Source organism: Symphalangus syndactylus, chromosome 8 (genome assembly GCF_028878055.3).
Source record: "Symphalangus syndactylus isolate Jambi chromosome 8, NHGRI_mSymSyn1-v2.1_pri, whole genome shotgun sequence".
Lineage (NCBI taxonomy): Eukaryota > Metazoa > Chordata > Mammalia > Primates > Hylobatidae > Symphalangus > Symphalangus syndactylus.
In genome coordinates this window covers 75262952-75279488 of record NC_072430.2, presented here as the reverse complement: position 1 = coordinate 75279488, position 16537 = coordinate 75262952, and the positions used below count along the sequence as shown (strand labels likewise).

At 40.6% G+C, this 16537-nt stretch overlaps 1 protein-coding gene across 46 annotated transcripts in view; it reads left to right on the top strand.

Moving 5' to 3' along the window:
- Positions 1-16537, top strand: part of METTL8 (methyltransferase 8, tRNA N3-cytidine) — a 181979-nt gene that overhangs the window by 99314 nt on the left and 66128 nt on the right. For 22 of the 46 annotated variants that reach the window (XR_010122160.1, XR_010122152.1, XR_010122148.1 and 19 more), the window contains 5 exons: positions 4311-4374; positions 5495-5634; positions 10853-10959; positions 11097-11162; positions 12641-12959. Coding sequence is in view for 18 of the 46 variants with exons in the window: in XM_055289708.2 (XP_055145683.1) it covers positions 4311-4374; positions 5495-5634; positions 10853-10959; positions 11097-11162; positions 12641-12831 (568 nt within the window). In the remaining 28 variants the exon portion in view is untranslated. Of the gene's footprint in view, positions 1-4310; positions 4375-5494; positions 5635-8796; positions 9248-10852; positions 10960-11096; positions 11163-12640; positions 13130-16537 lie in introns of those variants that run through there. The other 24 variants (XM_055289708.2, XM_055289704.2, XM_055289706.2 and 21 more) reach the window with 9 other exon arrangements.

The window sequence follows — 16537 nt, the reverse complement described above, 5'->3', positions numbered from 1 at the left end:
GGAGGTGGAGGTTGCAGTGAGCTGAGATGGGCCACTGCACTCCAGCCCAGGCAACAGTGCGAAACTTTGTCTCAAAAAAAAAAAAAAAAAAAAGCAGAGTTTGACTATAGGGACAGAGATTTGCTCCAGGCTCACCCTTCCTATTCACCATTTCACCTGTGTCTTTTACTGTTTCCATGATGAACACACAAAACTCTTCAAACACCTTTTATCTATGGCAAATCTGCCAAGCTCTATTCTTTTTTAAAAAGTTTATGCATTTTTTTAAGTTCACATTATTTTTCCATTATAAAATCAGCATTAGCACGTTGTAGAACATTTCCATTAGAGGAAAAGGGGAGGGAGGGAATCACTCATCATCCTAACATAGCCACTGACAAAATTTTTGTTTTAATTCCTTTCAGTCTTTATGCATATTTTTAAATGATGTGGTCTTTTAAACTTTTTATTATGAAAATGTAAAAGCATCTGGGGCCTGGTGCGGTGGCTCACACCTGTAATCCCAGCACTTTGGGAGGACAAGGGAGGCAGATCACTTGAGGTCAGGAGTTTGAGACCAGCCTGGCCAACATGGTGAAACCCTGTCTCTACTAAAAATACAAAAATTAACTGAGTGTGGTGGTGCACACTTGTAATCCTAGCTACTCGGGAGGCTGAGGCAGGAGAATCACTTGAACCCGGGAGGTGGAAGTTGCAGTGAGCTGTGATAGCACTACTGCACTCCAGCCTGGGTGACAGAGGAAGAGACTCTCTCAAAAAAAATTTTTTTTAATTAAAAAAAAAGCATTCAGAAAAGCAGAGTACAGTGAATTTCCATAAGCCCACCACCTCAATTCAACAATTACCAATATAATGCCAACATCATGACACTTTATCTTTGATTATTCAGGATATATCTCCCAAAACTCAGTATGCTCTCTAATATTATTATAAACTTAACTTAATGAATAGTGAGTAATTCCCTACTATCATTTAATAACCAGTTAATGTGGCCAGGCCTGGGTGATACTGGTAAATTTACAGTTCTGAATGTCTTTTCTGTTTGTGTATTTGTTAGTTTTGTTTCCCTTTTTCTAGTTTCTGGGCTGAAATTTCAAATTTGCTTATGTCACATAGCCATATTCCTTTACCCCAGTGATCTCTGAGCATATAATACACATAAATACACTACATTGGCAGTTGATTGTGTGTTACTTTATGACTGATCTCAAGGTATTATTCAGCATGTCATTTCTTTATGCCTTGTCTCTCCAACCACTTTTTATGTTCCTTAAGGTAGAGGGCATATTTTATCCTAATCTGATTTCCCAGGTTGCCTAACAGTACAGCATAGTTAGAGCTCAATACATATTGCCTGATTAATATCTCTGATTCCCCCACTTGCTAGTTGTATTTTTCACCTCTCTGCTTCTCCCTTCAGCTTATAATTGCAAGCTCTTGGTTCCTCACTCCCTAACTCTTTCTTCTTAGCTGTGTCTTTCTTTGCCTCATACCCATGTTTTAGAAATTACTGTAGCTCAATAACCTGAGATAATTAATTCATCTTTTAAAGGCAACCAGTGATTAGCCTTCCAAAGGAATGATTAGACTTTTTTTTTTCTGCTTAAGAAATTATGTTTTACTACTTTTAGAGAGTGTAGGATTAATGTTTTACATTTTCAGAATATTTTACCATAATTAGACCTCTGAAATGGAGAGGTCATATCATTCTCCAAGGATCATTTAATTCATAAACCCATGCCAAGAGAGTGCTTGGTGGTGTGGTGGTAGTAGTGATATTTACACCTGTTTGCTGGGAGAAGAGCCAAGGTAGTCAGCTGATTTTACAGAAAGGTTCTGGAAAGTCATTGGGTGGTCACAAGACATCAACTTGGGCTGCTGATACAGTGGGAATTCCATCTCAGAGGTCATGCTGCCACCCTGGCAGGACACATGGCAAATGGCACATGCTTTCCTTTAGCTCGTAGACTGTTCTATATCTTATGGGTATGTGGTAACTACTGCCCAAAGGTAGAATGCAGACCGTTTATAATGAGCTAGACATACCAGTGTCCAGAAAAGCATTTTGAGCTATATGGAAGTTTTTTGGTTTTTGTTTTGTTTTGTTTTGTTTTTTTAGAGGACTATGTTAGTTTTTAAGCTCCTGGAAGGCAAAAACAATCTCCTTTAATAATAATAGTGATGATGATAATAGCAACAACAATTATAATAATGACTAACATTTATTGAGTGCTTACTCTGAGTCAGGCACCTTTCTGGAAACTTTAGCTATAAGAATCCATTCACTTCAAACAACCATCTTAGATGCCATGTTTATCTCTTTTTTAAAGATGAGGGAACTGAATTAAAGAATAGATTAAGCAACTAGCCCAAGGTCACGCAACTAAGTAGTAAAGCTGAGAATCAAATCTTAGGCAGTCTTGTTCCAAAGCCCTTGCCCTTAATCATTAGCCACATAGTGCTGTATGTATCTGAGTGTTTACTAAGAACATTTCAAATACATTTCAAACACCCAGCAAATTACAAGTCACAATTATATGGATTTAATCGGAAAAAACAGGGGAACATGCTGAAGTAAAGTGCTATTTTTATGTTTGACAGATAAGAAAAGACCAAGCAGTACAAGTTTTAACTTTGATTCAGTACTGGTTAGCTTTTCATAACCAAATCCTATTCATCATATTTTAACTTATTTGGATAGATCTTAAATTGAATGCAAATCCCTAGTGCCATAGAATGAGTGAATTATATGTTATCATAGTTATTCATCAATGAGTTGCCTTTAAGAATATAATCTGAGGCCAGGTGCGGTGGCTCACTCCTGTAATCCCAGCACTTTGGTAGTCTAAGGTGGATGGATCGCCTGAGGTCAGGAGTTCAAGACCAGCCTTACCAACGTGGTGAAACCCTGTCTCTACTAAAAATACAAAATTAGCCGGCTGTGGTAGCACATGCCTGTAATCCCAGCTACTTGGGAGGCTGAGGCAGGAGAATTGCTTGAACCCAGTAGGTGGAGACTGCAGTGAGCCGAGATTGCACCATTGCACTCCAGCCTGGGCAACAAGAGCGAAACTCCATCTCAAAAAAAGAAAAAAAAAAAGAGTATAACCTGAGCCTGGGTCCGATTTTGCTAAATGCATATTTGGGCTTGTATTCCATATTTATTTAGAAGTTCACCTTGCTTGGAATGCTTCTTGAGTCAGATTAGAAGTCTTAATGATATGCTTCAAGGCCCACCTTTTTATCCTGCCGTATACCAGTTTGGGCTCTCAGGATTAGTGCTACTTCTCATCCCTGGCATGTGACTCCCACTTCTAAACTCTTCAACCATTTCCCCTTCCCCTCACTTAACAACACATCCTCCTTCTTCAGAAATTTTAAGACTTATACCTCAGGGTGCTGGCCCTCTTGACACCCCTGTAGAAGTTGTATAAAACCAATTATGTCCCTAGCTAGACTATAAAACCCATGAGAGCCAGGATCATCCTTACTGTTTAATGACATGTTGACCTCTTTCTGTAGTTCAGACATGGTACTAAGCAACATGATGCAAGGATTATTTGATACCAGCATACACAGTATAATCAAGAGGAGTACTGGTCTACAGATTTCAGAGTATATGGCTGCCTTAAGTAACCATGGTCCAGCCATCATTACTGAATTTCAGATAAAGGCCAAACAGAACATATTTAAGTTAAGAAGAGTCCAATTAAAATTCATACCAACTATTGGCCAGGCACAGTGGCATACATCTGTAGTTCCAGCTACTTGGGAGATTGAGGCAGGAGAATCACTTGAGCCCCAGAGGTCGAAGCTGCAGTGACCGGTGATTGTGTCACTATACTCCAGCCTGGGTGACAGAGTGAGACCCTGTCTCAAAAAAAAAAAGCTGAGGGGCGGGGGTGGAAATAACTTATTAACAAGTCAGACCTACAGTTTCCTTTCTTTTCTAGTTTGAGCATTTCTGGACTCCAGATATAAATATTTCTTCTGGCCGAGCACAGTGGCTCACACCTATAATCCTGACAGTTTGAGAGGCTGAGGCAGGAGGATCATTTGAGAACAATAGTTCAAGACCAGCCCGGGCAACATAGTGAGACCCCATCTCTACAAAAAAATCTAAAATTAGCTGGGCATGGTGAGGCACATCTGTAGTCCTAGCTACTCAGGAGGCTGAGGAAGCAAGATGGCTAGAGTCCAGGAGCTCAAGGTTATAGTGAGCTATGGTCACGTTACTACACTCCAACCTGGGCAACAGAGCAAGACCCTGTCTCCAAAAAAATAAATAAATATTTCTTCCATCTTCATAGGAACTCTCCAGAGTCCTTTCTGTATTGTTGTGATTTTGCTTCTGGAGCTGTAGAGCTCGTAAAGGTATGCTAATCCCGGGACTCATACCAACTGATGCCTAAGGTATTACCCCAGAACAATAAAAGTTGTTTTGATTTTAAGATCACTAGAGGCGGGGCGTGGTGGCTCACACCTGTAATCCCAGCACTTCCGGAGGCCAAGGTGGGTGGATCACCTGGGGTCAAGAGTTCGAGACCAGCCTGGCCAACATGGTGAAACCCTGTCTCTACTAAAAATAAAAAAATTAGCTGGGTGTGATGGCACGTGCCTGTAGTTCCAGCTATTCAGGAGGCTGAGGCAGGAGAATCGCTTGTACCTGGAAGGTGGAGGTTGCAGTGTGCCAAGATCGTGCCACAGCACTCCAGCCTGGGTGACAGAGCAAGACTGTCTCAAAAAAAAAAGACCACTAGAAAGGCCAACAGCGCCAGGCGTGGTGGCTCACACCTGTAATCCCAGCACTTTAGGAGGCCAAGGCAGGTGGATCACGAGGTCAGGAGATCGAGACCATCCTGGCCAACATGGTGAAACCCCGTCTCTACTAAAAATACAAAAATTAGCTGGGCGTGGTGGTGGGTGCCTGTAATCCCAGCTACTTGGGAGGCTGAGGCAGGAGAATGGCTTGAACCCAGGAGGCGGAGGTTGCAGTGAGCCAAGATTGTGCCACTGCACTCCATCCTGGTGACAGAGCAAGACTGTGTCTCAAAAAAAAAAAAAGAGAGAGAAAGGCCAACAACACACAAGAAATGACCAGAAAGGGTACTGACCTACAAAATTTAGAATGTATGCCTGCCCATGAATAATCGTAATCCAAACAGAACCTCTTTAAGTTCAGAAACAGCAACCCAGAGCAGGCCTCTAACAACACTATCTACTAACTCAGAAAGCCTACCCTCCTCTACTGTTAAAGTTAAAGAGGGATTGTGAAAGATATTTGTTATCAAGGCCAAGAGCTAGCCTTAATTTTTTAAGGGCAGCTTGAAATAAGCTAACAACACTGAATTGGAAAAAAGTGTTCAGATTGACAGAGGAAAGGCTTTTGGAAGAAAAGGTTAAAAATTTGACCTCTTTATTAAAAAAAAAAAAAAAAAAAATCCCGGAAGTCTACTAAGTCCTCTTTTTGCTTTCTGTTCCTTTATCATGACAGTCACACTCGTCCTACAGAGCAGCCCAGTGTTTTGCCTTTGTTCATGATGTATGTGATGATGGCTTACCTTACCCTTTTCCAGATGGGATCCTGGATGTCATTCTCCTTGTCTTTGTGCTCTCTTCTATTCATCCTGACAGGTAAATGAAGACGAAAGGGCAAAGCGGATGTGTAAAGCTCCTTTATCAGTAGTGGTTTTCAGAACTATCAAAGCAAAAATGACAATTTTTGAATTTATTATTTAGTGAGCAACATTATGTATAATATGCAGCTTTTTAACGGCAGTTTTTCCTTTCTTCGTGCTTTTAGACAGAAACTGGTCAGACTACTTCATTAATGAGATTTCTGTCACTGTCAGAATGAAGTGAGCATATTCTGGCAAGACACATACCTATTAAAAGTGACAGTGCTTCAAGGAAATTACAAATTCAGAACAACCTAATAGACTCCCAAGAGGGAAACTGTACTTGGTGATCAGAAACAAACAACTTTAGTGTAGTGTCTTCCTGAATGTTCATGAAGAGGTGGGCTTGGGATCTGTTTGGCTTCACACAGGCCTGTTGATGGGCTTTAAAAATTTTGTTCTAAAGAAGCACACTAGGGAATTAGGAGTTATTAAGATTTGCCAGATTATCCTTGCACCTTTATGATATGAGGTTAGCCTGATGCCATTATTTAAATGTTTATGACTTAGTTTCATACAGTGTTTTAAAACTATAAACATAGCTTTTCTCCAGAGAGAAAACATAAAGAGATATTACCAGCAATTAAAATGATTACCTTTCTTAAATCTTGCCACCTTCTATGTATTAAAGGGTACGTATGGTAAGTATCAGGTCTGTGCTTTCGTAAGGTTTCTTAAAATTGGGTTCTCACAGTTCCCTGGTAGAAGATACAGACTTGGCGTCAACCACTTTTTGTTTGATGAGTGTGACCCTTTTCCATAGAAACTGAGTTACCACGTGCTTATTTCTTTGCAATTAAAAGGCCACTAGGACCCTTTACAATTCTTTTACTTCCCATTCAGAAATGAGCACTTTGATTACTTGTAGAAGAACAAATTCCATTTCCAAATAAATCTGAAATAAGATACATTAGCACCTAGTGAGGTTTGTCAGGTTTTATGAAGCTACTGTTTCCTCCCAGTTTCTATAACCTATTTCTTTCTGCTAATCTGTTTAGACTGTAGGCATTGTTCAGGTACTAATAGAAAGATGTCATCTATGTGTTTGGTTTCCTTATATGAACAGTTAAAAGGATGGAGAGGTGGATAGAGAACAAGATTCCCCATTTGACACCCATAACAAGAAACATCTAAATTCTACATATGACCACAAAAAGACTATTTGAAATTAGTTCAGATAATGTATTTTCTCATGATTTGAATTGAATGTTATAGAGAAGAGAAAGGCCAGGTGCAGTGGTTCACACCTGTAATCCCAGCACTTTGGGAGGCCGAGGTGGGTGGATCACTTGAGGTCGGGAGTTCAAGACCAGCCTGGTCAACATGGTGAAACCTCGTTTCTACCGAAAAATATAAAAATTAGCCAGGCATGGTGGTGGCTGCCTGTAATCCCAGCTACTTGGGAGGCTGAGGCAGGAGAATCGCTTGAACCCGGAGGCAGAGGTTGCAGTGAGCCGAGACCGTGCCATTGCACTCCAGTCTAGGCAACAAGAGCGAAACTCCGTCTCGAAAAAAGAAGAGAAAGCAGATGCCTTGGGAAGATCGTGTCTATAATATAGCATTTCATTCTATTTATTATAAAATAAATTTAGATGCTGGGTGCAGTGGCTCACGCCTGTAAACCCAGCACTTTGGGAGGCCTAAGCAGGTGGATCACGAGGTCAGGAGATCGAGACCATCCTGGCTAACACAGTGAAACCCCGTCTCTACTAAAAATACAAAAAATTAGCCGGGCCTGGTGGCAGGCGCCTGTAGTCCCAGCTACTTGGGAAGCTGAGGCAGGAGAATGGCGTGAACCCAGGAGGCGGAGCTTGCAGTGAGCGGAGATCACACCACTGCACTCCAGCCTGGGCAACAGAGCGAGACTCCATCTCAAAAATAAATAAATAAAATAAAATAAAAATAAAATGAATTTAGATGTATCATGACAGTGGACACTGTCTTACCTACATAGAAATGATCTAAAAATAAGGTGAATGAATAGAAAGGGGGCAATAGTACATTTTTTTAAAGGCAAGGCAGGCTGGGCACAGTGGCTCACACCTGTAATCCCAACATTTTGGGAGGCCGAGACAGGAGGATTGCTTGAGGCCAGGAGTTCAAGACCAGCCTGGCCAACATGGTGAAACCCCCATCTCTACTAAAAATACAAAAATTAGCTGGTTGTGGTGGCACAGGCCTGTGATTCTAGCTACTGGGGAGGCTGAGTAGGAGAGTCGTTTGAACTTGGGAGGCAGAGGTTGCAGTGTGCCGAGATTGCACCACTGCACTCCAGCCTGGGCAACAAAGCAAGACCTTGTCTCAAAAAAAAAATAAAAGGCTGGGCGCTGTGGCTCACACCTGTAATCCCAGCACTTTGGGAGGCCAAGGTGGGTGGATCACCTGAGGTCAGGAGTTCAAGACCAGCCTGGCCAACATGGTGAAACCCCATTTCTACCAAAAATACAAAATTAGCTGGCTGTGGTGGCACACACCTGTAGTCCCAGCTACTTGGGAGGCTGAGACAGGAGAACTGCTTAAAACTGGAAGGCAGAGGCTGCAGTGTGCGGAGATCGTGCCACTGCACTCCAGCCTGGGCAAGACAGAGCAAGACTCTGTCTCAAAAAAATAAATAAATAAATAAAAATACAAAAATTAGCTGAGCGTGGTACCACATGCCTGTAATCCCAGCTACTCTGGAGGCTGAGGCAGGAGAATCACTGGAACGCAGGAGATGGAGGTTGCAGTGAGCCAAGATCACGCCACTGTACTCACTCTAAACTCTAGCCTGGGTGACAGTAAGACCCTGTCTCAAAAAAAGAAAAAACTAAAGCCAAGGCAATGTCTATAGTGTCACTTAGGGCTATAGTAGTAGATTCAACCCCAGAAAAGTTCTAGAAAAGTAGCATCTTGGTAGCTTGGAAAATTCAGGCATAAGTAAATGGCAAGCAATTTGGCTAGACACTGAGTCTGGAGGACCCAGCTTAAATGGGAATAAATTGTAGGTGGCTACAAAAGAAGAGCGAATTGTCCTTCTTGTCACTGAAATGAAAGTACAAAATATTACAGAGCCAAGCATAAAGCAGGCAGTCAATACATTTTTTATCTCTTCTTTTCCTTCTCCTCTCCCTCTATCCAGAGATAAGTGAAGACAGCAGAGTTGGCCCAAGTAGGATGAAGAAAGAAAAGGGGCTTCATACCATTCCTGTCTTGTCCATCTCACCCCCAGCCCACTCCCACCTGCAGTTCTCAGAAATTGGCTCGGGAACTGCACTGTGAACTGAGATGAGATGATCAAGAAAAGTAGCTCCCGTTCCTTGCCTTTATCCTCAACCCCAGACATTAAAGGATAGCTGAGAGGAAAGGATTTGCAGGAGGAGGTGGCTACATTTTAAAGTGTTTGATTGTTTATTTTTCTGCATTTTAGTTTCATGCTTGTTTTACTAATTACAGAAAGATTTTGCTATGTACATAAAATATTTATCCTGAAAGTGAATATTTTAAGGTTTAGATATGATTTTCTTTCATTGGCAAAGCCTATGATATAAGCACAGTGTGAAAATAACCTGTAATAAAATAAACAAAAAATACGTTTCTTTTTTTCTTTTATGTCCTTATATTCTAGTTTTTTTAAAAGGACTTTTCACCTAATCATGACACCTCCTTCTGTCCTACTTCTTTCTTGTTTTATAGTTGCTTTCATTTTCTCAGTATCTGCTTCCTTCATAACATGACATAATCTGAGTTTTACCTCACTATTCCACTGAACAGTGTTTTAATTGAAAGGAATTTACAGATTATCTGATTCAAACTTTTCATTTTTTTCAAATAAGAAAACCTCAAAAGCTTTAAATAGCTTAGATAAGGCAGAGACAAGGACTTAGCACACAAGCTGCCATTTACCATTCTCTGCCCATGGCAGACATTGATAATCGATTTTGTACTCTGTAACTCGCAATGAGCTTCATGAGTCCTTCTCAGAGCTCTGTAGGCAGCTGATGCCGTCACTCAGAATTAATACGAGATCTGAAATCTATGCCATCCCTGGCCCATAATCACACATAAAGCCATGAACACTTAGCCAAAAACACTAAATCAAGAGCAGCTATAAGGGATTGTATTTGACTGGAAGCCAACTAAGTAGAATAAACTGTAAAAGAGAAAAGCAAAGGCTCCCTGCTGTTGAACTAGGGCTTGGAATGTGAATAAAATTTAAATAGGCAGACAGGAGGAGAGAATTCTTTGAGGAAAAATCATGTGAGCAAAGGCAGAGGCTGCTCAGGGCCAAGTGTGACAGTTTGGCTAGGGGAGCTGCTTCAGATTGGAAAGCTGTTGGTAAGATTAATTGGGGTCAGTAGTAGGAGATCTTAAGAGCTCAACTAAGAAATTAAAATTTTATCCTATGGATTAAAATAATGAAAGTTTTTGAGCAAGGAGATGATTTGACAAAATTATCATTTTAAGCAGAATTATTCATCGATAACATGCAGGAAGGATTGACAGGGAGAATAATACAGCGTGTTAGGAAGCGGATTTGTTTCCAGGCCTAAGGAGATAGGGGTTGGTACTAAGGGAGTACAAATGGGAAACAAAAAAGACAGGAAATACCAAAGATGTCATTAAAAATAAAAATTAAAGAGGATATAGAATTTTATGGCCACATGGAGAGGATAGTGGAAGAAAAATAATTTCTCTTTCATGAGGTAAATGGTGGTACCTCTGAACTAAATAAAGAAGTGAAAAGGAGAATGAGCTCGTTTTGGAGGAAAGATATTCCCTCTTTAGATATGTACAACTTGGGATGGCTTTGGCATATTTTTTATCTTGCAAGGAAAATGAAGCACACTCTGTTTTTGTCTATCTCAGAACTACCTTAATTTTCTGTAAGTACCAGGAAACATCTGTGGTTTTGAAGTTTAGCTTTGACATCATACATCAAGCTCTGTGAAGTTACCACTCTGGTCATTTGGGTGATTTCTTGATACTCTAGGACTTTTGAATCTAGTCATTTAGCAAGTTGGTTTTCTTTTTTCCTTCTTTACAAAATATTTTTATTTTTGTTACCCTTACATTTATGGTTTAGATTTCTTTGGCCTTATCAAGCTTTTCTTATTTTGTCTTCAACAAAGTTAAATCCAGCATATAAAACAAGATTTCTACAAACTGGGTATCTTTTTAATACTTTGTTTCCAAAGGATGCAAGGTGTTGTAAACCGACTGTCCAAGTTACTGAAACCTGGGGGAATGCTGTTATTTCGAGACTATGGAAGATATGATAAGACTCAGCTTCGTTTTAAAAAGGGTAATAGTATATTCAGTTTGAGGTTATTTTTAAGTGTTCTAAAGAATGCCTTGTTTATATTTCACATCAAAGTATTTAGTTTTTTTTTTTTTTAAAGGAATACCCTTAAAAGTTTCTCTTTTCACAATTTTTTTCAGGACATTGTTTATCTGAAAATTTTTATGTTCGAGGAGATGGTACCAGAGCATATTTCTTTACAAAAGGTATGCTAATCTACAAAAGGAAATAATTGGTCGTAATTGTTCTTGTTAATTATTATATCATTGATTATAGCTCAGAAGCTATAAAACTGAGGCTTCAGTCATTGATTAAGCATTAGATGTCTTCATACTTTGATGCTTATTACTGGTCTACATAAAAGTTTGAAAATGGCCGTTTACTGTTTAATCTTTTTCCAGTTAAAACTGCTTTAAAGTCTCTTGTTTTACCCTCATACCCAGATGAAGGTGAAGGCTGTTCCATTTTGGAGATATTGTTAGCCTAGATATGAAAAAAATTGATGATAGCCACAGCCAAAGGAGGACATTTGATAAGTTTATAGAAAATTACTTATCTTGGCCTGTCACAGGGGTGCTCACCTGTAATACCATCACTTTGGGAGATGAAGGTGAGAAGATTGCTTGAAGCCAGGAATTTGAGACCAGCCTAGACAACAAAATGAGACTCTGTCTCTACAAAACAATTTTTTTTTTAATTAGCTGGTCTGGTGGTGCATACCTGTAGTCCCAGCTACTTGGAAGGCTAAGGTGGAAGGATCACTTGAGCTGGGGCAGATGAGGCTATGGTGAGCTATGATTGGACCACTGTGCTCCAGCCTGGGCAGCAGAGTGAACCTTATGTCTAAAAAAAAATACATTTTCAAACTAGAAAGAAGAAGGAAAATTACTTATCTCTAGCTGATTTCTTTTTTTTTTTTTGAGAGAAAGTCTCACTCTATTGCCTAGGCTGGAGTGCAGTGGCACAATCTCAGCTCACTGCCATCTCCACCTCTCCAGTTCAAACGATTCTCCCACCTCAGCCTCCCGAGTAGCTGGGATTACAGCCTCCCAAGTAGCTGAGATTACCTACCTCCACGCCTAGGTAATTTTTGTATTTTTATTAGAGAGGGGGTTTTACTATATTGACCAGGCTGGTCTCAAACTCCTGACCTCAAGTTATTCACCCTGGCCAGGCTGGTCTTGAACTCCTGACCTCAGGTGATTTGCCTGCATCAGCCTCCGAAAGTGCTGGGATTACAAGCATGAGCCACCATGCATGCCCGACCAATTTCTCATTTTTAAAAATGCATTTCTAACAGTACCAAGTGAATGTCGCATTCAAGGATTTCCCCAAATTTATGTGAGTACTTTTATAATCTGCCGTTTTGGGTTTCTGTAAACCAACAAAAACTCAGAAAGGGAGCACCTTTCAAAATATTGAAAGCTGCAACCAATAGTTTTATATATCTGTTGATGTCTGCCGTGTTAGTCTGTAAACAGGTATATTTTTATACGCATGGTGTATTTTTGTGAAATAGAAGAAACTCGCTTGGTTTCACAGGTTTCCTTCACCAAATTGTTCTAGAGAGTGTTTCTTGTATAAATAAAATTTAGATGGTCAGTTATTCCATCAGTGCTCTATTCCTGACCTCCCCCATCTCTAGTCACATGTCATATATTTTATTGCCATTTTTGTCTCACAGGGGAACTCCACAGTATGTTCTGCAAAGCCAGTTTAGATGAAAAGCAAAATCTGGTTGATCGCCGCTTACAAGTTAATAGGAAAAAACAAGTGAAAATGCACCGAGTATGGATTCAAGGCAAATTCCAGAAACCATTGCACCAGACTCAGAATAGCTCCAATATGGTATCTACACTCCTTTCACAAGACTGAACTTTGTAACATGTTAAGGTACAAAGCCAGAGGACTGTGCTATCCAAGGACTACTGTAAGTCTATCGTTTCTCAAAAGACAATGAGGAAAAAAGAAGAGAATTTGTATTTCCTGCTGTTTTGTCATAGGTGAGCTCCTTTGTGCGTTTTAAGCACATGTAAGTGGTTTGGCACAGTGCCTTTTTCTGTGCTTTGAAAACTTGATATGCCCAAGCTTGTTTGAATTTATTACATCTAACCATTTTGCTTGTTCCTTGATTTTTATAAGCATTCAATTAAATTAGTATTATGTCAAGTAATTTTGAGAAAATGTAACTTGACATTTTTTGCAAGTAAAAAAAATTGTTTATTTGTTTAGGCTTAGTAAACCCGTTCCCAAACACAGTCAGACTCTTCCCATTGTCATCTGATCGCAGAGAGAAAGCACACCTTATTTCCAGGGAAAGCTACAACAAGCCCAAGGTCAAAGTGTATTATTTTTTGTCTTGTTGTTGTCTTTTTTCTCCCAATTTTTTTTTTAAATTCAGAGGCTGATATCTGAAATAGAATTTTAGTTCCTCTTTCCTTTCCTAAAATTGGGGAAGTATAGCCCATGCTGACATTATTTTCAGGCTATTCTTAGATATACAAGTTGTTAGGCCAGGTGCAGTGGCTCACACCTGTAATCCCAGCACTTTGGGAGGCTGAGGCAGGCAGATCGCTTCAGCTCAGGAGTTTGAGACCGGCCTGGACAACATGGCAAAACCCTATCTCTCCCAAGAATACAAAAATTAGCCAGGCATGGTGGCACACACCTGTGGTCCCAGCTACTCAGGAGACTGAGGTGGGAGGATCACTTGAGCCTGGGAGGCGGAGGTTGCAGTGAGCTGAGATTGTACCACTGCACTCCAAACTGGGTGACAGGGTGAGACCTTGTTTCCAAAAAAAAAAAAAAAAAAAAGATATGTAAGCTGACAAGCTCTTGTATCAAGGGCTTTCGAACGAGAACAACTTCATCTTGAATAGGAACTGTGTAAAATGAGGCTGAGACCTACTAGGCTGCAATCCCAGGAGGTTAAGGCATTCTTAGTCACAGGATGAGATAGGAAGTCAGTACAAGATACAGGTCATACAGACCTTGCTGATAAAACAGTTTGCAGTGAAGAAGCCGGCCAAATGCCACCAAAACCAAGATGGCAATGAGAGTGTTCTCTGGCTATCCTCACTGCTACACTCCCACCAGTGCCATGATAGTTTACAAATGCCATGGCAACATCGGGAAGTTACCTATATGGTCTACAAAGGGGAGGCCTGAATAATCCACCCCTTGTGTAGCATATAATCAAGAAATAACCATAAAAATGGGCAACCAGCAGCCCTTGGGGCTGCTCTGCCTATGGAGTAGCCATTCTTTATGCTTTACTTTTTTTTTTTTTTTTTTTTTGAGATGGGGTCTTGCTCTGGCACCCAGGCTGGAGTGCAGTGCTGTGATCTCAGCTCACTGCCAGCTCCACCTCCTGGGTTCATACCATTCTCTTGCTTCAGCCTCCTGAGTAGCTGGGACTATAAACGCCCACCACCACGCCCGGCTTATTATTATTATTATTATTATTATTTGTATTTTTAGTAGAGATGGGGTTTCACCATGTTAGCCAGGATGGTCTCAATCTCCTGACCTCGTGATCCGCCCGCCTCGGCCTCCCAAAGTGCTGGGATTACAGGTGTGAGCCACCACACCCAGCCTATTGTTTACTTAAACTTGTTTTCACTTTACTGTATGGACTCAATTCTTTCTTGCACAAGATCCAAGAATCCTCTCTTGGCGTCTGGATCCAGACCCTTTCTGGTATCAGTAGTAAGCCCTGTTTAAGACAACTGTCATACCCAAGAAAATTCTTAAATTGTGGCAGTTAAAAATGTATTTATCTGCTCGAGGGCCAGGCGCAGTCACTCAAGCCTGTAATCCCAGCACTTTGGGAGGCCAAGGAGGCGGGTCACGAGGTCAGGAGTTCGAGACCAGCCTGACTAACACTGTGAAACCCCGCCTCTACTAAAAATACAAAAAAAAATTAGCCAGGTGTGGTGGTAGGCACCTGTAATCCCAGCTACTGAGGAGGCTCAGGCAGGAGAATCACTTGAACCCGGGAGGCAGAGGTTGCAGTGAGCCAAGATCACACCACTGCACTCCAGCCTGGGTGATAGTGCGAGACTCCATCTCAAAAAAAAAAAAAAAAAAATTTATTTACTCCCTTGCTTCAAAAAGGACATAAGTTGGCTTGCAAATCACATTTTGTAAAATGAAGTTTTTAAGATTAGTCTCATACTCATTACATAATATTTATTGACTACTTACATATTGAGTGCTGAATTCAATGGAATAATACGAACAATAAAGACCCAGCTTTGTTTATGCTCTTCAGGGAGCATAAATAGAGTCCAGCTGGCAAAACAAAATATGCATATCCCAAACCTGTAAATCATGATCTAAGACAATATACAAACACTCAAATAGGGAACTTACCAGCTAGCAGACTTTGATTATGAACCACAGAACCTAGAAGAAATAAATACTCTTGAAAGAACCATCACTGGAATAATTAAGTTCCAACTGTTTTTTCTTTCTGAATTCACTTAAAATCCAATTTCTAGAAGAATATCATTGGTCCAGCTTTAGTCATTGGTTCATCTCTTAACAGGCTGGGGCAGGGCAGCTTAACTGATGATGCCACCAGAATGGGCAACATGGGAAAAACCCTGTCTCTACCAAAAATACAAAAATTAGCCAGGGATGGTGGCACGCACCTGTGGTCCCAGCTACTCAGGAGGTTGAGGTGGGAGGATCTTTTGAGCCTGGGAGGCAGAGGTTGCAGTGAACTGAGATTGCACCACTGCACTCCAACCTGGAGTGGAAGGAGATTTCACTTCCTGGAATGGAAGAAAGTTCTTCAAAGGAAAATCAAGACACTGCTGTCAAAAAACACCAGGGGAGGGATGCTGTCCAGTCACACCCAACACATCATATAGCAGTGGTAGCAGTAGTAATAGTATTTCCAGAGAGAGAGAGAGAGATCAGCTCTGAAAAAGAATGGAAAAGAATCAGGTTTCTTGGGGGAGGTAGGTCTCAGGCTAGTTCTTGAATGTACATTCTCAGCAGATGGTGAGAAGACAAGTGTGGCGTGGGACATTAATGATGAGGGATAGGTAGAAAAGATGGGAAGGGGGTCAGCTTGTAGATAACCTAGAATAGCAGATGTATTGACTTCTAGTCTCTGAACTGGAGCCATCTGAGATCAGTTTGAGACATGGTGTCTTACAAATGTATTGAGAGAGGTTGAGGAGTTGTCTATAGAATGGAATGGAGTGAGGTCAGAGATCAGTGGCAAGGAAGACCACATAAAGGTTTTTGCACAAACTTGCCTTGATGGCAAGTCCTCAAAGGTACAATTATCAAGCTTTCTGTTTAAACATGCATAAGTCAGTAAATATAAACATTAAAATTTGCCCAAGACTCTTAACTCCGTTGTATTTCATAATTAAAGTGTACATTAGCCAAACTAGTCATGAAAGTATTACATACAACAAGGGCAGTTTAGATAAGTTAATGTTGCTATGGGAACCCCAGCAGATCTCCTTGTGTCTCCATTTAAAAATCATGGCCCAAGGTGGTTTTAAAAACAACAGAAGGTAAAATTATTCTCACATTCTCACACATGTAAATTGTACTGTCT